Source organism: Sapajus apella, unplaced genomic scaffold, assembly GCF_009761245.1.
Source record: "Sapajus apella isolate SASKATOON/1434 unplaced genomic scaffold, GSC_monkey_1.0 scaffold35, whole genome shotgun sequence".
Taxonomy (NCBI): Eukaryota; Metazoa; Chordata; class Mammalia; order Primates; family Cebidae; genus Sapajus; species Sapajus apella.
Window position 1 is genome coordinate 4,192,168 of NW_022436975.1, and position 25,079 is coordinate 4,217,246.

Here is a 25,079-nt window from a genome sequence, read left to right on the forward strand (position 1 = left end):
TATATAATTATATATAATATATAATATATGTATAAATAAATATAAAATTATATATATAATATATAAAACAAATGGAAATTGGAAAAAGCTGAAGGAATTCTATTTTCTTCTTGAACAAGGTGAAATTTTTATCAGCTGGGCACATTTTTTTCATGACTGAGCTTAAGACATTTTTCCAATTCCCCACCCCCACCTTTTCCCCAAGCTTTTGTATTATTTGGACAGCAAAGAAAGCTTTCTACATACAGAAAATGCCTTTAATTAAATTAAATGTTTAGAATTTCACATTGTACATACTTTCGTATTTATGACTTTTGGGAAAATCCTCAATTATTAAAACAGCCCTAAGCTTAAACTTTTTCTAATATAATCAAGGTGGTTTCAGAGCACATTCAATTTGCAGTCACTGAGTCCACATGAGAATTCTCAAGAGTGGTCCCAAGTTCAAGAATCTTTTCTGTTATTACAGTAAAACATCCTATTTCTTAACCAGTAACTGGGGAAAATCAGGAAAGTACACCCTAATGACTCTGGTATAGGATGGAGTCAAATCACGCTCACCGAACACTGCTTCTGATTACCGAACAGGCTCCCTAAAGATGCTGAGTTCACTGCTGGACATTTTTTTGTTTGCAAATTTGAATTCTGAAAGATTTGTTTTACTAAAATCCACAGCATGAAGAGTGAGATTTTCTCAATGGCAGCAGGCTATTTGGTAAATGATGCTAGTTTAGAAACAATATATCTTTATAGCTGGGATGCAATTGAACTTTAGAGGGACCGTTTTGCATTTTTCTAAACTTAAAACCCTGATCAACTACAACCAATCTTTAAAATAATAAAGTTTTCTTATCTACAATTTGGGAAAGTATTTTCTGCATTCAGGTTAAAATTTTGAAACCATGTAAAAATGGAAAAAAGGAAATTTTAACAATACTACTAATTAGCATTTACCATGCATGTTGGCCATTTGCAGAGCTAAATATTTCATCACATTATTTCCACGTTATGGTGACAATACACATGCATAAGGTGGTCTAACAAAAACCACTGGTTCTGCCGCTAGGGAGAAATTCAGCCAGCTTCCATTTGCCTTAGTTTTCAAAAACTAAATTGGACTTTTTGTTTTCAGAATTGTTATTGTCATCTTTCGCGATATTGCTTCCATAAAATGCAACCCAACATAAAGGACTTTTAGCCCCAGAGGAGTAGAGGACCAGTTTTTACAGGCTTTGCATGTACCTCTCAGCTTTTATACCACTTCCCTGGTAGGAGTCACACACTGAAGGTCCTGGGCAAAAAGCAACCTACAAAATAGGCATGGTTGGGCTTGTATATTTTTACCTTTCCACTTCTAAAGACGTAATTAGCTGCTAATATTGAAAAGCTACAGAATGTCACTTTTGGCTTCCATATTTTCGTGAAACTATGGCCCAAATTCCCAGAGGCCATCAATCAGCTAAGTAGCTGGCTGCCCCATCAGCAAGAGCTATATTTGCCCTCATTACCATCCCCACACACTCCAAGCTTGAGGCTAGCTGCTGTCCATCATTCTACTCACACAGTAGTTTGTCTTTCATCTACCCCACTTCCCTCAAATTACTTACTGCCAGTTTCCTGAGACGTTTAAGTTTGTAATTCCTGTCCTTAATTGCAAACATGATACTAACAGCGAAAACTTCCATAGTGTTTACTGGTGCTAGACAATTTCCTAGGTACTGAAAATGGATTAACTCATTTAATCCTTAAAATAACCAATAAGGTGAACACTTGAGTTAGTTTGCTCTCACACACTGCAATAAAGAAATACCTGAAACTGGGTAATTTATAAAGAAAAGAGGTTTAATGGGCACACAGCTCTGCAGGCTGTACAGGAAGCACAGCAACTTCTGCTATGCTTCTGGGGAGGCCTCAGGAAACTTACAATCATTGCAGAAGGTAAAGTGGGAGTGAGAACTTCACACAGCCAGAGAAAGAGGAAAAGCAAAGCAGGAGGAGGTACACACTTTTAAACAACCAGATCTTCTGATAACTCTCTCTGGCCGTGACACCACCAAGGGGGATGGTGTTAAACCCCCCCCCCATCCCATCACCTCCCACCAGGTCTCACCTCCAACATTGGGGGTTACAATTCAACATGAGATTTGGTTGAGGACACAGAGCCAAACCATGGCAAACACTGTTAGCATCTCCATTTTTATAGATTAGGAAATAAGACCAAGAAGTTGAGAACGTCTCCAAGGCAACACACATTTTGTCAGTGGTGGCACGAGACTCCCAAACAGGGATCTGGTCAAGAGCCTGAGAAAGCAACCATTAAGCTTTATTTTTAAACAGTGGAAGGCTCTGTGCAATATTGACATCCCTTCAGTTCCTCTCATTACATTTAGAGATGTGTGTCTAATGGGTGCTAATCTCTTCTTTGAAACACCTAGGAAACAAAATTTAGGTGGAGTTGGACCTTAGGTAGCTCTAAAATACTTGATTAGACAAGCAGCCCCTTCTCCAAGGCTTTGCTGTTATCTAACAAAAACTCTCATGACAAAAGGACAAACTGGTTCTGAGTCTGAAGGCACCTGTAGAGTTGTGCCGTACACATAGTGATAAGCAGTGGTCCCAAGTTCAAGAATCCTTTTAGTTATTACAGTAAGGCTTATTTTGATATTTGAATGCATATAAAATGAATGAAATGCTTTACAGAAATGAAAATCTATGGATCATATATGTCATTTTCTATGGGAATACCATCAAATTGGACTTTTAATTACCAAGTCCTCATTTCATGATTATGACTGACAAATGTGTGGCATTGATCCTTTTAAACATTTATATCTCAAAATTCCAGGAATTTGAAGCTATTTACCTCTGCCCACAAATTGACTTGAAGCACTGCCAGCAGTTCTGTCTTCTATGAACATGACACGACCCATAAAACATTTATTATAGAGCAGGAAACCTCTTCAGTGTGTGTCTTTCGGCATTTTTCCTTTTCTTCTGTTTTTTACTTTTTAATATTTTTGAATTTGTTCTTTTTTTTCCTTTAAAAATAGACCCTAGAAACAGAGCCTTCTCTTCTTTTGTGGTGATTTGCCCTTCCAATTATCTAATTATGATTTAATCTAAATAAATTAAAATATTTGGGTTTATTATCTCAATAGGCAAGATGAGAAGGTAGCATTTGAACTCAGACCTGTTTGGCTTCCAAATTCTGGTTTCCCCTCCTATCCCATAATGCCTCCTAGGTGCCGATTAGTCTAAGCGGCTGCTCCCGCAAGGCTTTTAAGCATTCAAGAACTCTACGGGACCCTTTGAGGGTCTGTTCTGGGGACAGACAGTGCTTCAAGTGCTGAGGACTCAGGACTTCACCCTCCCAGGAGGGACACACAGTACAAAGCCTAACAATTTGCCCGCACATGATCGATTGAAAGCACGTTGTAAAGTTAAACTAGTTCCTTCCAAAATGGGACAGACCCGTGCTGACCAATTGAGAGACCCAAAGATTTGGGAGTAGAGGATGAAAAGGGGTAAACTGAGAAAGTATGCAGGAAAATTACTGAAGGAAGGATGAAGATGAGAATTCTCAACGGTAAGTTCTGGAAGATGCTGGAAGAGAACTGAACCCAAAACAAATATATTTATGTCAACTCATCATTGCTCATATTTTCTAGTCTAACAGAGCAGAGCCATGAAATTGTTTGAAAGGTGAAAAGCCTCTTCTAAGTAAAAAAGCAGGGAGGGCATTAGGAATCGTACATTCAAAGGAGGACAGGGCGTTCTAGCAGAGAAGCAATGAAGCATTGTAGAACAGGGTTTCTGGGAAATCTGTGCGCACTTACAGGACCGTGGTCTGCTGTGGCACCTGAGGAATGTGGTCCAGCGTCAAGTGCATGCAGCGGACGGTGCTCTTAAAGCAGAGGCACCGGCTGGGGCAGGGCCACCCTGGCAGGCACCACCCGGCCAGCAGAAAGAGAGTGGTCCAGCAGAGCAGTCTGGGCTCCATCGCTGCATTCGCTGCTGGCCACGCTCAGCAGCAGCCGAAGGGAGAGCAGCAGCTCAGCTGCAGCAGCACCCTCCGTGGTGGTGATGGTGGCTGCGGGGCTGAGCCAAGTTTGGGAGCAGTGGTGGGGAGCGGCTCCCAGGGAAAGGACACCCCTCTGGCCAATCCAGGAGGAGGGATATCGCATTACAGGGCTGAGGGCACAAGCTGCTCTAGGAGGCACTAGACTCCCAGAGGCGAGGACGAGAAGCTTGTTAATGCAAAAGCCTCTTTCTAAAACACGGTGTGTTTTAGGCAGCGTAATGCAAACAGACTTTTCCAAAGTTGCTTCCACCGCACATTGGATGAAAACCCCGGCCTCTTTGCCCCTAGCTGTCCTTTTGTAGCCCAAATAATGTATGGAAACAATGCAAAACAGCTTTTCTTCTTTTTTATCTGGCAACAGATAAAATCCTAAAGGGCAGGCACAGTTCTAATCAGTTCATCTAGGTGTACATATTCCTTACTCCAAACTATGCTCATAAAAAATGGTTACATTTCCTTCTTTATATTCTGCTTCTGAAACCCAACACATTTCACTCATGTAAGACTCAAAAGGGCTACTTCTGATTTCTTCCTTTAATAATCAACATTTAAGTGTATATGCTTAAACCCACGAACTCACATGCTTCCTTGTAGAGGAGACAATTGACGGACAAACGCAGGTGTGTCTATGCGAAGTCCAACAGGTGCGAGCGCCCTCGGGAGGCGCTGGCAGCAGTGGCCCCTGGCTGCAGTGTTTTCATCAGCGGTTTGAACTGGCCACGTTTCCCTGAAGTGAGCGACCCCCTTTGGGGACATGTGTGAAGATTTAATAAATATGTTTTCTAGTAAAACATCTACCTTTTGGTCATTCTGTAAACAGGTATTTTTAAACAGATTTTTGGCTTTGAGGACTAACATTTTCAAACAAAAATGTTTTAAATATTTAAAAGTAATAGAAAAACAAATGAAAACTGGCCCCAGATGATCAGACTAGTAGACCAGTCTTTGGAGGAAAGTGAGTTTGTCCTTCTCACTGCAGTAATTTTTCAGCCCCTTTACGTTCTACTGTAGGTGAATACTGCCCTCTTGTGGCAAAATGTTCACATTTAAATATGTGATTTGGGGGATTAAAATGTAAAAAGGTCTAAAACACTAATCTCCATGAACAAGAATGATTAATTTTAAACTTTATGTTTGACATTACTCACAGGACTTTTATTGTCTAACTATACTAATAAAGCCAAAAAAAGTAAATTTATTCCTTTCAATCCTTTTCAATAATTACTATGCTCTTGGCAGTGGCTGGGATTTGGAGGACATAGGACGTGCAGGTTTGTGCCTTGTTTGCAGTTCAAAATATACAATAAAAAAACATAAATAAAATATAGAAAATATAAAAATAACTTGCATTCATAAGGCAGATTTTAAAAGAGTAGGGGCTTAGAAATATGTAAGTTCAGGAGGGAGATAAAGGCAATGTGCAGTTCTAAAAGTCATTGGGCTAAGGGTGGACATTAATTAGGTCAAAAGGAAGAAATCCTGCAAGTTTTCGTGCCGTTTTCAGTTTAAATTATTTAAAAAATCTTGCGTTCTTAAAGCATTTTTTTGCTTTGTTTTGAGATGGAGTCTTGCTCTATCACCAGGCTGGAGTGCAGTGGCACAATCTCAGCTCACTGCAACCTCTGCCTCCTGGGTTCAAGCGATTCTCCTGCCTCAGCATCCCAAGTAGCTGGAGCGTGCAACACCATGCCTGGCTAATTTTTTTGTATTTTAGTAGAGATGGGGTTTCACCATGTTGGCCAGGAGGGTCTCAATCTCCTGACCTCGTGATCCGCCCACCTTGGCCTCCCAAAGTGCTGGGATTACAGGAATGACCCATCTACACCCAGCCTATACAACTTTTTTTTTCTAGGAAAAAAAAATACAAAAAGCTTTCCACTTTAGACACCTAAATTTACATTGAATTAAAACAAAAACAAAAAAAATCTACTGATTACCAACTGTGAGTACAGGACTAAGAACTGCAAGGCATGACCTGCTCGTGACCACAAGTCCTTTGGGACAGTGTCTTAGGACAACTGTCCAGCTAAAAACAACTACACATGCTAGATTAAAATCCTTTTAAGATTGTATAAATGCATCGATGTGCTGTTACTGAGGAAATCAGTAAGACATACACAAGGGTCAAAAAAATGAAGTGAACATAAGAAACCAGCAAGGTGGGTAAAAATGAAGCCCGGTGCAGCTTGAGACTGTCTGCTCAACCGTGTGAAAAGAACTGCAGGAACTGGAATAGCAGGGATACAGGAAAAAGAAAAGCCCTTTCTTTTCTTGCTACCCAGGCTGGAGTGCAATGGCGCGATCTCGGCTCACCGCAACCTCCGCATCCTGGGCTGAGGCAATTCTCCTGCCTCAACCTCCTGAGTAGCTGGGATTACAGGCACGAGCCACCATGCCCAGCTAATTTTTTGTATTTTTAGTAGAGACGGGGTTTCACCATGTTGACCAGGTGGTCTCGATCTCTTGACCTCATGATCCACCCGCCTCGGCCTCCCAAAGTGCTGGGATTACAGGTGTGAGGGCCCTTTCTTAGAAGAGAGTTTTGCTTCCAAAATCTCCTGTATAAAGCCACTGCCATATCATACGCATCGATGAACTAGAAACAATTCTGCCCCCTGCCTCCCCTTCCACCCCCCCACCTACACAACCCAGAAGACACAAAGAAAATGACCTATTTCAAAGCTTGCTATGGGGAGGCAGCTAACAAATCTTCCTGGAGGTGTGGTAACTCCAAGGCAGACTTCACATGGATTTTTGGGTCACTCTGCTTGGATGGTACAAAAATCCTTAAGTGGAGCATTTAAAAAGGTCGTGAGCTGGCAGTGCTCCTGGCAAAAACAACCTGGGTCTCTAATAATCCCACAGATAAAGGTCGAAAATACAAGCTCAGTCAAAACCCACAAAATACAAAAGAAACAGTGCTATGAAAGCTAGCCATCAAGCCTTACGAGCATGAGCCCACTTTAAGGGGTTCAGATACTTGAATCCAACATAGAGTAGAATTAGGCAGTATGTTTACAGAGTTGAACATATTAATCAGAGTAGAAGCCTATAAAAACAACCAGGCAGACCTGAAACTACAGAACAAGAAATTAAAATATAACAAACATTAAAACTCAACGTAAAGGTTTAACACCAGATTTAAAGCAACCAAAGAGAAGATTCATGGTAGGAAGATATTATTTAAGGAAATCTAGATTTTGATGCTGAGCAACACAAAGCTGAGACAGTATTTGTTTTATTTTTTTTATTGCATTTTAGGTTTTGGGGTACATGTGAAGAACATGCAAGATTGTAACATAGGTACACACATAGCAGTGTGATTTGCTGCCTTCCTCCCCTTCACCTATATCTGGCATTTCTCCCAATGCTATCTCTCCCCAACTCCCCAACCCCACTGTCCCACCCCCATTCCCCCCAACAGACCCCAGTGTGTGATGCTCCCCTCCCTGTGTCCATGTGTTCTCATTGTTCAATACTCGCCTATGAGTGAGAACATGTGGTGTTTGATTTTCCGCTCTTGTGTCAGTTTGCTGAGAATGATGGTTTCCAGGTTCATCCATGTCCCTACAAAGGACACAAACTCATCGTTTTTGATGGCTGCATAATATTCCATGGTGTGTATGTGCCACATTTTCCCTGGCTGAGACAATATTTGTAAGAAAAAACATGGCCAAGAATTTCTAGAACTGATGAAAGAGACGAACTCACAAAGCTACAAGACCAGGCAGAATAAACGAAAGAAATTCATACCCAGGCACATTATATGAAACTACAGAAAATTAACAGCGCCAAGACAAGAATATTAACAATGTCAAGATAAAATCTTTAAAGCAGATCAAAAGAAAACACAGATGACCTTCAGAGAAATTACTGTCAGTTGACTTTATAGGCACAATGAAAGCCAGAATGCAAAGAAATAACAACCCTTGTGTTTTAGAGAAAACATTATTAATGGACTTTTTAAAGAAAAAAGTCAAAATAAAAAGTTTTCGGACAGAAAAAAATAAAGAGCTACAGTCTTTCATTAAAAAAAAATTTGAAAGGATGTACTTTAGGCAAAAGGAAATTGAGATGGTCCAAAATGAAGAGGGAATAATGAACAAAAACAAGTGTAAATGGGAGTAAAACTAAGCATTGGCTAGATACCTAATAGCTATGGTGTACCACAGGGGCTTAAAATTCGATAATTCAGGCACAAGAGACTAGCATATAATTTCGAGGTACAGCTAGTGCTCAACTTACGACCACAGTTGGGACCGCGGACCGATCGTAACACGATTCAGTCGTTAGTTGAGTAGGCTATATGTACAGTTGAAATGGTGCACGCGGAGATGGTAGTGCTGCCGGAAGCTGGTCCACTCTGTCGTACGCCCAGCTGGGCAACGTTTGCGCTGCCAGACGCGGGGCAGTCGTGGCTAGCGATTGTGGTCGTAAAGTCGAGTGGTCGTAAGTTGCATAGGTGGTAAGTCAATCAATACCTTGTAATGACTCCAGAGTCTATTGAAGTGTTCTAAAGTGCCTTGTATCACGTAAGAGAAGGAGAGGGAAGTAACTAACTTCAGAAGTTTGTTAGGTGAGTGCATTAAAATGTAGAGAGTAATCACTAACAGAGCAAATATAAATTTAAATATATATATATATATATATATATATATTAACTTTCAAACTAGTAACAGACAAGAAATAAACAATAATCAATCCTAAAAAATGGAGACAGAAAAAGTGAATAGGTGTATAGCCCAAAATATGACTCTATAGTAACAATGAAAATGAAATGAATGCAATGCTTCAAGTAAAATTCAAAGACTGTCAGAGTAACTTTTAAGAACTCAGCTACATGTGGTTTATAAGAAACACACCTAAAACATAAGGATAAAAAATAGGTTGAAAATAAGAATAGAAAAAGATCAACGAGGTGACTACTCACCACAAGAAAACTGCGAAATGAGTATCAGACAAAATAGACTTTGAAGCAAAGAATATTACTAAAATTAAAGAAGGCTCCTACATGATGTTAAAGGTTCAGATCACCAAATGAACATAATTTACATATTATCACACCAAAATAAAGCACAAATCAAAAGAATTACAAGAAAAAAACTGACTTTCTACCATAAAAATGAGAGCTTTTGCCAAGTCTCTCTCCAAAGTTGATGTGGGCACATGCACAAATTTACTTAGGCTATATGGAATTTTGACAACACAATTTTAACACTTAATCAATTGGCATTAGTAGAACACTACAATGAACATCTGCAGAACATTTTGTGTAAACACACCAAGCTATTTTAAAATGACCATATGAAAGCAGTAAAATAAGAAATAAGGCTCCACTGTCATTCTTCACAGAATTAGAAAAAAAGATTGTAAAATTCATATGGAACCAAAAAAGAGCCCACAAAGTCAAAGCAAGACTAAGCAAAAAGAACAAATCCAGAGACATCACACTACCTAATTTCAAACTATAAGGCCATAGTCACCAAAACAGCATGGTACTGGCATAAAAATAGGCACATAAACCAATAGAACAAATACAGAACTCAGAAATAAATCCAAATACTTATAGCCAACTGATCTTCTACAAAGCAAACAAAAAAATAAAGTGGGGAAAGGAAACCCTTTTCAACAAATGGTGCTGGGTTAATTGGCTAGCCACACACGGGAGAATGAAACTGGATCCTCATCTCTCTCCTTATACAAAAGTCAACTCGAGATGGATTAAGGACTTAAATCTAAAACCTGAAACTATAAAAATTCTAGAAGATAACATTGGAAAAACCCTTCTACACATTGGCATAGGCAATGATTTCATCACCAAGAACCCGAAGTAAATGCAATAAAAACAAAGATAAATATATAGGACTTAATTAAAGAGCTTTTGCATGGCAAAAGGAACAGCCAGCAGAGTAAACAGACAACCCACAGAGTTGGAGAAAAACTTCACAATCTACATGCCTAACAAATGACTAATATCCAGAATCTACAACGAACTCAAACAAATCAATAAGAAAAAAGCAATCCCATCAAAAAGTGGGCTAAGGACATGAACAGACAACTCTCAAAAAGAAGATGTACAAATGGCCAATGAACATGAAAAAAATGCTTAACATCACTAGTAATCAGGGAAATGCAAATCATAACCACAATGCGATATCACCTTACTCCTGCAAGAATGGCCATAATCAAAAAACAGTAGATGTTGGTGTGGATGCAGTGATCAGGGAACACTTCTACACTGCAGGTGGGAATGTAAACTAGTACAGCCATTATGGAAACAGTGTGGAGATTCCATAAAGAACTAAAAGTAGAACTGCCATTTGATCCAGCAGTGCCACTAATGGGTATCTACCCAGAGGAAAAGAAGTCATTATACGAAAAAGATACCTGCACATGCAGCACAGTTGACAACACCAAAATCATGGAACCATCCCAAATGCCTATCAATCAATGAATGAATAAAGAAATTGAAGTATGTATTTATGCAATGGAATACTACTCAGTCACAGAGAGGAATGAATTAATGGCATTTGCAGCAAACTGGGTGAGATTGGAGACTATCATTCTAAGTGAAGTAACTCAGGAATGGAAAACCAAACACCATGAGAACATCTATGTTCTCTCTAATATGTGCGACTAAGCTATGAGGATGCAAAGGCATAAGAATGATACAATGGACTCTGGGGACTTGGGGGGAAGCACGGGAGGGGGCAAGGGATAAAAGACTATAAATAGGATGCAGTGTACACTGCTCTGGTGATGGGTGCACCAAAATCTCACAAAACACCACTAAAGAACTTACTCATATAACCAAATACTACCTGTACCCCCATAACCTATGAAAAAATAAAAAAATTAAAATAAAGAAATAAGGGTGCTCTTGTTCATCACTATTCAGTTATACTGGAGGCCACAACTGGCAAATCTGGCAAAATAAGAAATAAAACCCAGAGGAAAAAAACCGTCTAAAATTTATGCAAAGATGATATGATTTACTATAAAGAAAACCTAAAAGAATCATAAGAGATAGTATTGGATTTAATTAATGTACAGAAACCAATGAAATACAATTTTGTAAACTACATCACTGAAATAAAATATCTACAACTAGATCTGACAAAAGATATTAGACCTTAGAGCCAAATCGTCCTTGGCTAACTAAAAAAGGGGAACTACTATGTTCATGGGCTGGAGGACTTAAACATGTTAATTCTTGCATAAAATGATCTACAAATTCAAAGTGATTCCCAAGAAACTCCCAAAGAGGAGTGTGTGTGCGCGCATGTGTATGTAATCTGAGAACCCAATTCTGAAATTTACATTAAAGTCTACAATCCTAAAGGTTCAAGAAACTCCACGCATATAAAGTGAAGTGATTTATCTTACTCGGTCAAGAATTATTGTAAATCTCCAGTAAATAAAACTGTGTAGTATTGGCAAAGGGTTATATAAACTGAGAAAACAGAAAAGAAAGCCTAGACACAAAGCAAACATAAATGAAAACAACGAGGAAGTTAACACTGCAGGTCAAAGAAGAAAAAGGAAATTTTCAAAAGATGGCCCTCCAACAATTGATCAGTAAATTAAAAAAAGAAACTGGACCATTATTTCTCACCATACACAAAGATCAATTCCAGCTATTATGCAGATTTAAATGTAAAAGGCAAAATCATAGAACTTCTGTAGAAAATATAGGTTAATATTTCCATGATCTTAAAATTGAGAGTGAAGATGAATATGACATTTAAAACTGAAAACGTCAATTCATCAAAAAGACACCATAAACATTCTAGAAACTATAAACTGAGAAAAGATATTTGCAACACATATAATTGACAGTGGAATAATATCTAGACTACAGAAAAAATCCCACAAAGCAATTTTTTTAAAAACCTCCCAATAAAAAATTTACAAAACCCTTGAACAGCAGTTTGCAGAAAGGAAACCTAAAACGAAGAAACACTTGAGGATAAAACCCCCTTAATAAATAACCTTCATAAGCAACAAAGTCCACTAAGAAGATATTTCACACTACCAAACAGGAAAAAAAATCTGTCACATGTAGGTGAAAATGTAGAGTAACTGGGACATTTAAACGTTGCTAGAAGAAACACATAGTTACACTATTTTGGGAAGTAAATTTGCATCATCTAGGTAAAAGTGAATAGAAACGATTTCCTACGACCCAGTAATTCTACTCCTAGATGTACGCCCTATGCAGACTCTCACACGTGTACAGTCACAAGACATATAAAAGAATGTTCACAACTGAACTGAGGGAACAAAAAATGTCCACCAACAGTAGAATAAATTGTGAAGTGTGAATGTAACAAACAACACACACCATGGGGCAATCTCAGAAAGGTAACATGAAAAAGAGAGCTGCAGAATGCATACAGTAGGATCCTGGCATGGATGAATTGTTTAGGGATATAGGCATGTAATAAAATGAGAACAAAAAGGCAGATTATGATAAACACCAAATCGCTCCGCCTGAGAAGGGCGGGATTAAGATGTGGTTGGGAAGGGGCAAGCAGGAGATGCTAAGGCTATTAGTTGAACCCAATGGGTACACACACATGTACCTGCATGTACACTACATTATTTCTTACACTTCATATTTTGCAAATTTTCCTACGATTTTATAGAAATAAATTTTAAAAAACTTGTATACTTTGCAGAGGTGGCAATAGTCAAAGGACAGTGAGATGTCCAAATAAAGACAACTGTATACCATAATTGAGCATATCCATAGCTGTACTGAGATTGTCTAAATGAAAGAAGAAGACAAACATAAAAGTCAGGCCATGGGAGAACGATGCTTAATTATATGTAATTGTTTATTTAAAATAGTTTTCCAAGTCTTCCAACGATTTAACAAGCTTTGCTTCACTTTTATCATCTCAAACAGCTAGAAATCAACAGGTACTTTTTGTATTTTATTTTACCACTATGTATGCTATTTTAATAACATTTTTATTAATACTAGAACCAAATATAGTGACCAATAAGCAGTAGAGATTTAAATTATCTTCTTGGGTAGCTATGATGTTGACGGATTCTTGGGATTGATCTGATGCTGGATACTCTCTTAGGCTCTGTCTCTAACTCACTGTTACGTTTCAGGCAAAACATGCCATAGTTCTAGGTCTGTTTTTTCATCTGCAAAATAAACACCCAAATTAGGTGATACTTACTGTTTTATCTGACTATAAAATTCCATGACTATATTCCCCATCATTTTCACTTACTTTTACTTCATCTTTACTTGCTACTTTTCCACCAGTAAAGCATAATTTTCCATACTCAGGTAAACATAAATTCATTAAAAAATAAAACACAAACCCCAAACCCAAGATATTCTTATTCTGATATATCTGCATTAATAGATAAGGATTTCACTTTAATTTTCATTTTTTATTTATTCTTCTTAAAGTCAATGATAAAGTCACAACTGTAAAATGAATGCACTGAAAAACATAAAAGATACATTTCAATGACAGATATGCAATGATCATTAAAATCTACTGTACACTTTGCCAAGGGTCAAAGAATGAAAGACTATATGGAAAAGCCAATCTTCAAAAACACCCTTAACAAAAACTCTCTCCTAAATAGTAAAAGCATCATTTAAGAGTAAGTGTTTTTACACATCTCAACAGCAGCTCCAACCAAAGGGGGGAAAAAAAGCAGGGGAGATGAGACAGGTGATTACTTTCCCCAGGTTTTCTATATAAAAACATGCCACCAGGAATTCAAGATTAAACTTCAAAAGCAACATTTAATTCAAAACAAAATGAACATTTCTGACAGATGACAGTATGAAAACTGATTTTTTTTTCTTTCCTAGATACAAACGACATGGGGCATTTCTTAGCAGTTTAGTAATCACCTACGAATAACTGTGGAAATACCCTCAATTCCACCAACCCAGCCACTGGAATAAAACAAATACCTTCCATGAAACTATCTTTCACATAACTAAAATATCCTCACTTACTTGGGACAATTTCATGCTTACATGATTATAAACACTTGTTTTTAGATGTTGTGGAATTACTGGAGATGAGATTTTTGAAACACTAATCCTTTCATTATGCATTGATTGGGATTCCTTGACAAAATCTGAGCAACTACTGCAGTAATAATGCTGGTGGTAGTCCATGATACCCTCAAATTTTTCCCAATAAGAAATATATAATCCATGTAACACTAGTAAGTATGTTACATTGTACAATTTCTTAACAAGGAATGGCTGTTTTCAGGCCTTACTAGGAAAACAAATGGCAGTTACTACCTGTTTTATCACTGATAAGCTACAATACAGCTCAAATATGAACAGTTTAACTGTGTGATATTAAGTAAAAAATGAAAACCATTATAGTTTTACCAAAAGAAACACAAAAAATATGGGAAGAAGTGAAATGAATACAGCATGGGTCCCAAAGACTACACGGTTTTCTGAACAGGATTTTCAAAACAAAAGATATCTACACATAATTCCTGTGAATATTTCCCATACTAGAAAGATCCAAAGCAAATGTAGGCAAGCTCAGCCCTACCTTGTCAAAGATAAATATTCAGATAAACTAGAAGTTCCATCTGCTAAAGTGCATCCACTGACCAGGTCTACCCTGGCCCTGCTACTTAACGGAGCCATCCAAAAGGGGGGCCATCATTCATGCTCATTCACTCATTCTATGTCCTATCAAGAGTCACAGATAACAATGGTTTTGCTTTTTTAAAAAAACAAATACTTTATACAGTGAACTACAGAAAAAACAATTCTAACCATACTTTTAAAAGTCTAGAGAGTTAAGATAACCTCATTTTTTTAAATAGTGAAAATGTAAAGGGTCCATACAAAGTAATAGTATATACTTTCTATTTTAATAATTCACTTGCTGTGCTCTTAAAAATCTCTATGAGAGAAGCAGATATTTTACCCATGTCTTTTGGCAAGAGATTCAAAAGCAAAAGTAGCAGGGCTGTAAAATTTCATAAAATTTGTGGGATTTTTTTAAAGCTAAATTATTCAATATCTTGTATTGCTATTGCACTCATATATTGCCCAGAATAAATGTACAGCAATCCAGCAACAGTGATTGCAACAAAAGTAAGGTAAATAGGTCTACAAAGCATTTGATCTCCTTATTAGATAAACAAAGTTTTCATAGAGGAAATGCAAACAACTGCAATTCAGATCATATAAGCTTAACAATTATTTAAACCTTATATAAAATTAAATCTAACCCTCACCACCAGAAATCTGTAAAGAATCAGAAAAGGATTTATAGTACACAAGTCTTAACTACTGTTGCATTCCACTTTGAAATCATTCTGAGCTAAAACATTTTTCCAAGATTTAAAGAAAAATAGATTTTATAAAAGGGATTCTTTTAATCACTGAATACGTCATTTTTGTTACTGACACAAGTTATACTCTTTTGCACTATAATTTACTCTGATGAAAGAAATAATTCTCTCTTTTAACTCCTAACAAATGCTACATTTTCAAGACTAAAGGAATTATCAGTAGACATTCTTTCTTCTTGACCTAAGTAAGTTATTTGTCTCTAAAATATGTCAAGTAAGCTTTTAAAGATTCAGGGAGGGGAAGCTTCATGATTTTTTCTCTCAGTAAATTTTGAGGCGGCTCCTCTGGCTTCATTGCTTCACTGTGATCTTTTTCTTCCTCTTCTTTGTTATCTTCTTCCATTTTTTCATCCTCCTCACTGTCTAGAGGCTGAGGAATAAGCTGATTACCCACAAATACGTAAGTATTAATTCTCTGTTTAACTCTCTTTCTTTTCCTCTTGGGTGGAGCCCTTTGAGGAATCCCCTTGGCTTGCATCTCATCATTTATGAAATTTCTAAGTGTGCGTCGAATGTAAATACGTGCCAAGTCCTGTAGATTCCTGACAGCACAGGGAGCTGAGAGCAAATACAAAACACAAGAAAGAAAACATTAAAAATAAAACATTATCTATTGTTCCTTTTCTTCATGGAACAAAACGTGTTTCTTAGCATATTTTAGCAAATACAGAAAATATAAAAACAAAGGTTTCAGAGTAGTTATTATACACCAAGCACCGATGGACAGCACAGAAATTAAAATCAACAGGGGCATGTATGTGTGTGTCTGTGTGTTGGAATTTATATGCATAAAAATTCTCTGGAAGCATAAAAATTTAGAAACAGGATGCGTGACAATGAAGTAATTAGGAGACAAGAGACCACCCTGCGTACCGTTTGTACTTTTTGATGTTTAAATCATATGAAAAGTACTATCTATTCATAACAGCATATGTAAAATCTCATCCCCTATATAGTTTCTGTCTGTCCTGAGACAAGGTTTCACTATAGCCTAGGCTGAAGTGTAGCAGCACAATCATGGCTTGCCCTCAACCGCCCAGGCTCAGGTGACCCTCCTCCTCAGGTGACCCTCCCAAGTAGCTGGGACACAAGTGCACGCCACCATGCCAGGATAATTTTTTAATTATTTGCAGAGACAGGATCTCACTGTGTTGCCTAGGCTGGTCTCTTTAACTCCTGAGCTCATGTGATCTTTCTACCTCAGCCTCCCCAAATACTGAGATTACAGGTGTAAGCCATCATGCCCGGCCCCCTGTATGTTAAAATGTTCAAAACCACCTGCTCTGCCCATCTTCCAAAATTGTTCACTAAGTTATTTAACACTCGTCAACAAATATGTATTAACTTGTATCTGCCAGGCACTGTTAAAGAACCCATTTAGACACACTGGATGATTCAGACCACCAAGTCTGCACTCCCTGCACTTAAGCAACTTACAAGGAGTTGGTAAACAAAAATCAGTTATGAAGAAGAAAAACAGGGAATACAAGAAAAAAAGGAAAACACCAATGACATGACAGAAAGTGGGGTTCTGGGTTTTTTGGGTCTTTTTTGAGGCTGAGTTTCACTCTGACACCCCGGCTGGACTGTAGTGGCATGACCTCAGCTCAGTGCAGCCTCCACCTCCCAGTTCAAGTGATTCTCCTGCCTCAGCCTCCCAAGTAGCTGGGACTACAGGCACATGCCACCACACCTGGCTAATTTTTTATATTTGTAGTAGAGACGGGTTTTCACCATGTTAGCCAGGATGGTCTCAAACTCCTAACCTCGTGATCCGCCTGCCTCGGCCTCCCAAAGCGCTGGGATTACAGGTGTGAGCCACCACGCCTGGCCCTAGTTGCTTTCTATTAGGTGGTCATAAAGGTCTCCCTGAGAAGACCATGTCCTAGCTAGGATCTAGATGATATAGCAGCCATGTAAATATCTTGGGGCAGAGGGAACAGCAGAGCCCTAAAAGGTAAATGAGCTTAACATGTTCAAGAAGCTGAAGGAAGGCTAGTGTAGATGAAGTTGGGAGCACGAGATCAGCTGAAGTACTTCGGTAATCCACTTGAAATATGAACACACTCCCTAGGGGGTGGCAGTATAGATGGGAGAGATGGGACAAATTTCAGGTATAATACATTGTGGAGATAGGATAGAAATGGATTTGATGTAGGGGATGAGAGGGGAAAAAAATAATCAAGGAAAACACCTAAGGTTTTGGCCTAAGCAACTAGGCGAGATGCTGGTTATTAGTTACTGACATGAGAAAGACAGAGGGGAGAACAGGTTGAGAAGAAAATTTTAAAATGTACTTAGTTTGGCCAGGCGTGGTGGCTCAAGCCTGTAATCCCAGCACTTTGGGAGGCCGAGGCGGGTGGATCACGAGGTCAAGAGATCGAGACGATCCTGGTCAACATGGTGAAACCCCGTCTCTACTAAAACTACAAAAAATTAGCTGGGCATGGTGGTGCGTGCCTGTAGTCCCAGCTGCTCAGGAGGCTGAGGCAGGAGAATTGCTTGAACCCAGGAGGCGGAGGTTGCGGTGAGCCGAGATCGCGCCATTGCACTCCAGCCTGGGTAACAAGAGCGAAACTCCGTCTCAAAAAAAAAAAAAAAAGTACTTAGTTTGTGTTAGATGTGAATTGTCTATTACATATTCACATTATTATCTCTGAAATAGTTATTATTCCTTTTTTCATAGAACAGAAGAGATAATAACTACAATGTCATTGTAGAGATAACAATAACTCCAACGTTATACTCATCACCATTTTCAATGATTTACAAGTAATAACTCAATGTTAGGAGACTACATATGGAATGCGGGTTTTGCTGCCTGTCCTGCCATAGCAGCTAGATCATGACTCCAGAGCTGAGGGGCAAGGTCAGGGCTGGAGACACTAATCTCATGTCATCAGCCCGTGGTAACATGCAAAGACCAAGAGCAGAGGAAAGCACCCAGGACTACGCCTGAGACAGCTCTGTAAAGGGACAAAGAGTAAATCTACCCTAAAAGTTTTAGAAATTATAAAGGAGCCAGGAAATAGAAATTGTATCAGTCTTTTCAGCTGATCTTTGCTCTTGAATCTTTCTCATCTTACGGGCATTCTCTGTCAACACTGTAATTATGTTCTTCCTTTGCCAATCCTGTGTGCTATTCCAGGGATATATATCTTTCAATCCTAAATCATCAGAGGAATACCTGAAATTCTTCAAGACCAACTGGACCCAGCATGGAAAAAGATTCAGACTTGACTTTAGTAGCTGCTAACACTCAGAAGTCCTAAAGTAGCATTCATGTGAGCTTCATTTAAAATTTCTTTTGGATTTTAAATTTCATTTTAAAATTTCACTGGAGGCACAATGGCTCAAGCCTGTAATCCCAGCACTTTGGGAGGCTGAGGTGAGCGGATCACTTGAGCCCAGGAGCTTGAGACCAGTCTGAGCAACACGGTGAAATACTGTCTTTACAAAAAAACAGAATAATTAGCCGGGCATGGTGGTACACGCCTGTAGTTCCAGAAACTCAGAAGGCTGAGGTGGGAGGATCGTCTGAGCCCGGGGAGGTCCAGGCTGCAGTGAGCCGTGGATGCCACTCCACTCCAGCCTGGGCAACAGAGTGAAACACTGTCTCAAAATATTTAAAAATAAATTCTTTTGAATAAAACAAAACCTTTTAGATAAGTCTCAGTCCTACTTATTCAAACATCGTCCATATTGTCTATTCCTTAAGATTCTCTTGTTTCTAACGCTTCCAGTTATGAAATTAGAATTTAATAGATGAGACAATACTAATCCTGACGGCTATGAAAACTTTTTAAATTTAAACTTTTATTCCAAAATTATAGTTGACACATTTAGGCTCCATTTGTTTCCCAAAAGGTAGGCTTTATGTGGATTTTTGGGTTTTATAGAAGTCTAGGAGTCAGAAATCATTTTTGTTTGCTAACAAAGATTGAAAAGGGGATTTTATGCAGGTTGAAACATACAAAACTAATGATCTGGGGGTCTTTTATGACCTTGGAAAGCAACAACTTCATATAGCTCAATGCGACGTAGTCCCACAATTTACGAAGTCTCTTCTGCCCCTGAACTTTAAACAATACATCTTTCTTTTTAGAATGTCTTCTCCCCAACCCCAACAAAAAAAACCCACATAGAACGAAATATGACTTTTAAGTGGAATAAAATTTGTAATGAATCAAGACGAAAAATTATGATTCCATTTTAGTAAGTTGTTTAATATGAGCAATTCAATTACTGTAAGATACATTAGGCAAAAAAACTCATATATATATATATATTTTATTTTGGGGTCTTTCTGTAGTTGCATTCTTTCATATTTTAACTCCCTGCAATTAATGGAATAATGTCCTCTCAAAAGAAAGCTATTTTGACTTACTACTACACACCCACAAAAACTTATTCTCCATGCATCCTATTAAATTTTGGCAAATATCAATTTTTAAAACTTTTTTCATTCTCTGAATATTACTATATGAAGTTTTTATTTCTTAGAAATTCACATAATTCCTGACTCATTTGTACAAGTTACTGTTGGTCACTGATGACTTTTCTCTTTACTGCTAAAACTTTCAAGTACAGTAGTCTCCCTTTATGCACGGTTTCATCTTCCACGGTTTCCGTTTTCTACGGTCAACCATGGTCTGAAAATGTTAAATGGAAAAGTCCAGAAATAAGCCAACTCCTAGGTTTTAAATTGTGAAGCTGTTCTGGCCAGTGTAGTACAATCTCATGCTGTCTTGCCTGGGATGTGAATCATCCCTCTGTCTGCAATTTTTGCACCATACAAACCACCAACCCGTTAGTAACTTAGTAGCTGCCTCAGTTATCACATAGAAAAAACACAGTATATATAGGATGTTGTACTATTTGCAGGCCCAGACATCCCCGGGAGTGTAACGGAACATATCCCCCAAGGATAAGGAGGGATGACTGTATACACAGAAAAGAGTCAATAGTTTAATAACTCCCATGTATCTGGGCACTTAGCTTCAGCAATTATCACTCTTCCCATAATCACCCCAGATTATTTTGATGAAATATTTTATATCATTTAGTCTGTAAATATTTCGGAGGTATAATGGATTTTTAAAAAAATTTAGGCTCCTCTTATCCAATTTACCTTATTCTGCTAAATTTACTCCTATTTTACATTCACAGTTATAAATGTCATTCAATCCAACCAATGGCAGTCTTATCAGCCACTTAGATTTGTGTTGACATTCTTAAAATGAGGGAAGATGGAAACTGTGCATTCACAGCATATTATCTATGCTATGTAAAGACCATTGACACTATGAAGAAACTGCATCAACTAATGGGCAAAACAATGAGCTAGCATCAAAATGGCAGAATCAAATTCACACATAACCATATTAACCTTAAATGTAAATTGGTTAAATGCTCCAATCAAAAGACACAGACAAACTGGATGAAAAGTCAAGATCCCTGGGTGTGCTATTTTCAGGAAACCCATCTCACGTGCAAAGACACACATAGGCTCAAAATAAAGGGATGGAGGAAGATTTACCAAGCAAATGGACAGCAAGAAAAAGCAGGGGTTGCAATCCTAGCCTCTGATAAAACAGATTTAAACCAACAAAGATTAAAAGAGACAAAGAAGGGCATTACATAACGGTAAAGGGATTAATGCAACAAGAAGAGCTATCCTAAATATACACACACCCAATACAGGAGCACCCAGATACATAAAGCAAGTTCTTAATGACTTACAAAGAGAGAGACTCTTACACAATAATAGTGGGAGACTTTAACAGCCCACTGTCAACATTAGACAGATCAACAAGACAGAAAATTAACAAGTATACCCAGCACTTGAACTCAGATCTGGACCAAGCAGTGTGGTGATTCCTCAAGGATCTGGAACTAGAAATACTATTTGACCCAGCAATCCCATTACTGGGTATATACCCAAAGGATTATAAATCGTTCTACTATAAAGACACATGCACATGTATGTTTATTGCAGCACAGTTCACAATAGCAAAGACTTGGAACCAACCCAAATGCCCAACAATGATAGACTCGATAAAGAAAATGTGGCACATATACAACATGGAATACTATGCAGCCATAAAAAAGTATGAGTTCATGTCCTTTGCACAGACATGGATGAAACTGGAAACCATCATTCTCAGCACACTGACACAAGAACAGAAAACCAAACACTGCATGTTCTCACTCATAAGTGGGTGTTGAAAAATGAGAACACATGGACACAGGGAGGGGAATATCACACACTGGAGCCTGGGGGGTGGGGGAGCTAAAGGAGGAATAACAGGGGGTGAGGGTATTGGGGAGGGATAGCATTCAGAGAAATACGTAAGGTAGATGATGGGGTAATGTCTGCAGCAAACCACCACCATGGCACACGTATACCTATGTAACAAACCTGCACGATCTGCACATGTATCCGAGAACTTAAAGTATAATAAACACATGTTAATAAACTGTCAGTAAAAAATAAAATAACTACTGATAGAACTCTGAGATTTTAACAATGTCAGTTACAAGGTAAAATAGTTAAACAGCTGCTGCACAGAAATCAACAAGGGATTCTATAAGCATTCTTTTGTATGATATTTACGGTTAGGCCACTGTCAAAGCCAAGCTTTGAAATTTTCATTACTTCTTTTTATTATTTCCCATCCAGTTAGGATAGTTTAAACAAAATTATCATAAACTGTAATTCTAGTGTTAGAAAACTAGGAAGGAGAAAATAGTTTTACTTTGTTATTATTGTTGCAAGGAGTTTAAGTAGGGACCAGTGACTATAGTACAGTCTACTATAATAAATAGTACTAAAATAGCATAAATAGATACAATATACAGATGGTCCCTGACTTACAATGGTACCATGCAGGATTTTTCAACTTTACAATGTGTTTATCAGGATGTGACCCCACCTTAAGCTGAGGAGCTCAACTTATGTCTCATGATGGGGTTCTGGTTTCTACTAAATGAGTATCATTCTTGCAACCAAAGTAAGGTCAAACCATTCTAAGTTGGTGACTGTCTGCTGTGTTTCCAGCATTAAATCCATTTTCCACTCACAATGTTTGTGACTTACAATGGGTTTATCTGGCCATAATCCCACCATAAGTCGAGGAGCATCTGTAGTCTACTAAAAAGTAGACTTCATGGAAATAATCATACAATGCAAGCCAAGTGATAATCACTGACTCTGGTGATAGAAAGAAATGAATGTCCTGTACTTTACTATGTCTCAGAGTATACCCAGTGACACCTGTATTTTACTAGACAGGAAGTTTAAATAAACATTTCCACAGAGTAACCTCATGTTTCCAATAGAATAAGTCTCTCTTATGATAATCCTTTTTTATCATTCTTGTTTTATCTTTAATTTTCTTGTTTTATACAGATTGTTATATATGGACTCAAATCCTTTTTGTAGGTAGCCAAAGTACATATTAGCAAATGTATTTTTAAAAAAATGGTTTCTAACACTTTCTGAATTATGAAAGGTTGAAAACTTTTTAGTACTGCTTAATTTCTTTCTAAATGAGATCACAATAAGAGCACAGAGTCTGACTCACAAATCTGTAAAGAATGGTCAACAAATCCCCTTTGATGGTGGCTCTCATTAGAGGAAAATGCTTGCAAAGCGCTCTTCCAAGGTCAAGCTGAAGAAACGTTTATGCCACTAACACTCTCAGCAAGCAACACTCACCAGAGAGCCACGTGAGCCTCTCAGCATCACCACATACATTCTTCCCAAGGGTGGAGGAACGGCTAGGCTTGTGTATTTCAGCCGTGTAAAAAACAGCTGGCCATGTTTGGCTGTCATTTCTTCCTCTTTTCCTCTGGGATGTGCCTACTTTCCTCTAGGACTCACACATTGACTAGGCTCTGTTCACCATGTACTTAAAGGTAGACTCCCACGGTGGCAGGCTGGCGCCGCTGCCTCAAACTGGGTGAGTGGGTTGGTCTGTCTAATGTCAGGGTAGAAGGCAAAGCCATATTCTCTCACCTACTTTGCTTGGTAACAAAGCTGACCTCTCAACCTTTATCTATATGACCTCCAAGCCTATCTCATTTGGTAAGAACTTAGGCAGGGAAGAACAAATATAGTTTACTAACCCTCCCAAAAACTCAACATCACTTTTTATCAAGCAATTACTACATGCCAGGCACTAAGAAAAGCACTTTACAAATATTACTTCAGGCCGAGTGAGGTGGCTCATGCCTTTAATCCCAGCACTTTGGGAGGCCAAGGCAGGAGGATCACTTCAGGTCAAGAGTTCAAGACCAGCCTGGCCAACATGGTGAAACCCTGTCTCTACTAAATATACAAAAATTAGCCAGGGCTGGTAGTGGACACTTGTAATCCCAGCTACTCAGGAGGCTGAGGCAGGAGAATTGCTTGAGCCTGGGGAGCGGAGCTTGCAGTGAGCTGAGATCGTGCCACTGCATTCCAGCCTGGGCAACAGAGTGAGACTCCGTCGTAAAAACAAAACAAATATTACTTCATAGAATTTTCAAAAACACCCCAAAAGTCCAAAATTCACACAGCTCCAAAGACAGTAGTAGAATGAACACTGAAAATAAAATTATATCTTTCTATAAAGCCAAGTTCCTATGAAATAAATTCATTTAAAAGGCAAACTAAGTCAAGATGTGTTACTTTTTGGTAAATAATTTTACCTCATGGTTAAAAAAACTATGATCTAAGTCAAACCAATGAATACCACTCTCTCCTCTCCTTTTGAAGCTCTCATTCACCCCATTAGGTTGATCACTCCCTCCTTGAAACTTTTCTTTCTTGGTTTTCAACACCCTGGGGACCTGACCCTAGTTTCCCCCACCACCTCTGGCCTCTCCTTCACTAATTCATCTTCCTCCATTTTATCTCTAAATTGGTGGACCTCAGGTCCAACTCCAATATCTCCTCTTTATTTCCACTTTCCGCTAAGTGATCTCATCCATTTCTAATACTAGCCTAAAATGCCATGTTCATGTTGAGGGGTCTCCATTTCTACCTTGCTCATGCAGTAGGGTCGTGCCACCCGACTACCTGATATTTGTCTGTACAGTAACAGACAACTCAAACACGGTGAAAAGAAAATGTTGGGTCTTTCTGTACCTATTTCCAAATCATGCCATTTCCAGTCTTCCTAGCAACAGTAAATAATGCCAGCCTCAGGGAAAATGAATTCCTCTTTTTCTGCCACCCACACTCCTTACAGTCTGCTATTTTTCTGCCTTCAAACAATGCCATCCACACCATCATCCACTCCCTTGGGTATAAGAAAAGCCTCCTGACTGGCCTGGCCTGCCTGTTTTTCCCATGATAATCCATCCTCCACAGCCAGCCAATGAGCTTCCACCACTCTGGACCTTATGCCTGGTCTGAAAATGACCAAGTTCTTTTCAGCCTAAAGCCTTCTGTATTCATTGTCTCTGTGGATGAAAAATGCTAAGAGCTGATATCCAGAATTTACAAAGAACTAAAACAGATTTACAAGAAAAAAACTAACACGCCCATTCAAAAGTGGGCAAAGGATATGTACAGATACTTTAAAAAAGAAGACATACTTGAGGCCAACAAACATATGAAAAAATGCTCATCATC

General features: G+C 38.4%; 2 protein-coding genes across 6 annotated transcripts in view; both read right to left on the reverse strand.

Annotated features, from left to right (window-relative positions):
• PXDNL (peroxidasin like) overlaps nt 1–5,644 on the reverse strand; it is a 458,440-nt gene extending 452,796 nt beyond the window's left edge. The window contains exon 1 of the mRNA XM_032296051.1: nt 3,837–5,644. Within this exon, the coding sequence (XP_032151942.1) occupies nt 3,837–4,000 (164 nt within the window). The 5' untranslated portion in view covers nt 4,001–5,644. The remainder of the gene's footprint in view (nt 1–3,836) is intronic.
• A 7,256-nt stretch (nt 5,645–12,900) lies between these two features.
• The window catches only part of PCMTD1 (protein-L-isoaspartate (D-aspartate) O-methyltransferase domain containing 1), an 86,114-nt gene continuing 73,935 nt past the window's right edge, over nt 12,901–25,079 (reverse strand). For 3 of the 5 annotated variants that reach the window (XM_032296057.1, XM_032296054.1, XM_032296058.1), the window contains one exon: nt 12,901–16,015. In XM_032296057.1, the coding sequence (XP_032151948.1) occupies nt 15,648–16,015 (368 nt within the window). In that variant the 3' untranslated portion in view covers nt 12,901–15,647. The remainder of the gene's footprint in view (nt 16,016–25,079) is intronic. The other 2 variants (XM_032296056.1, XM_032296055.1) reach the window with 1 other exon arrangement.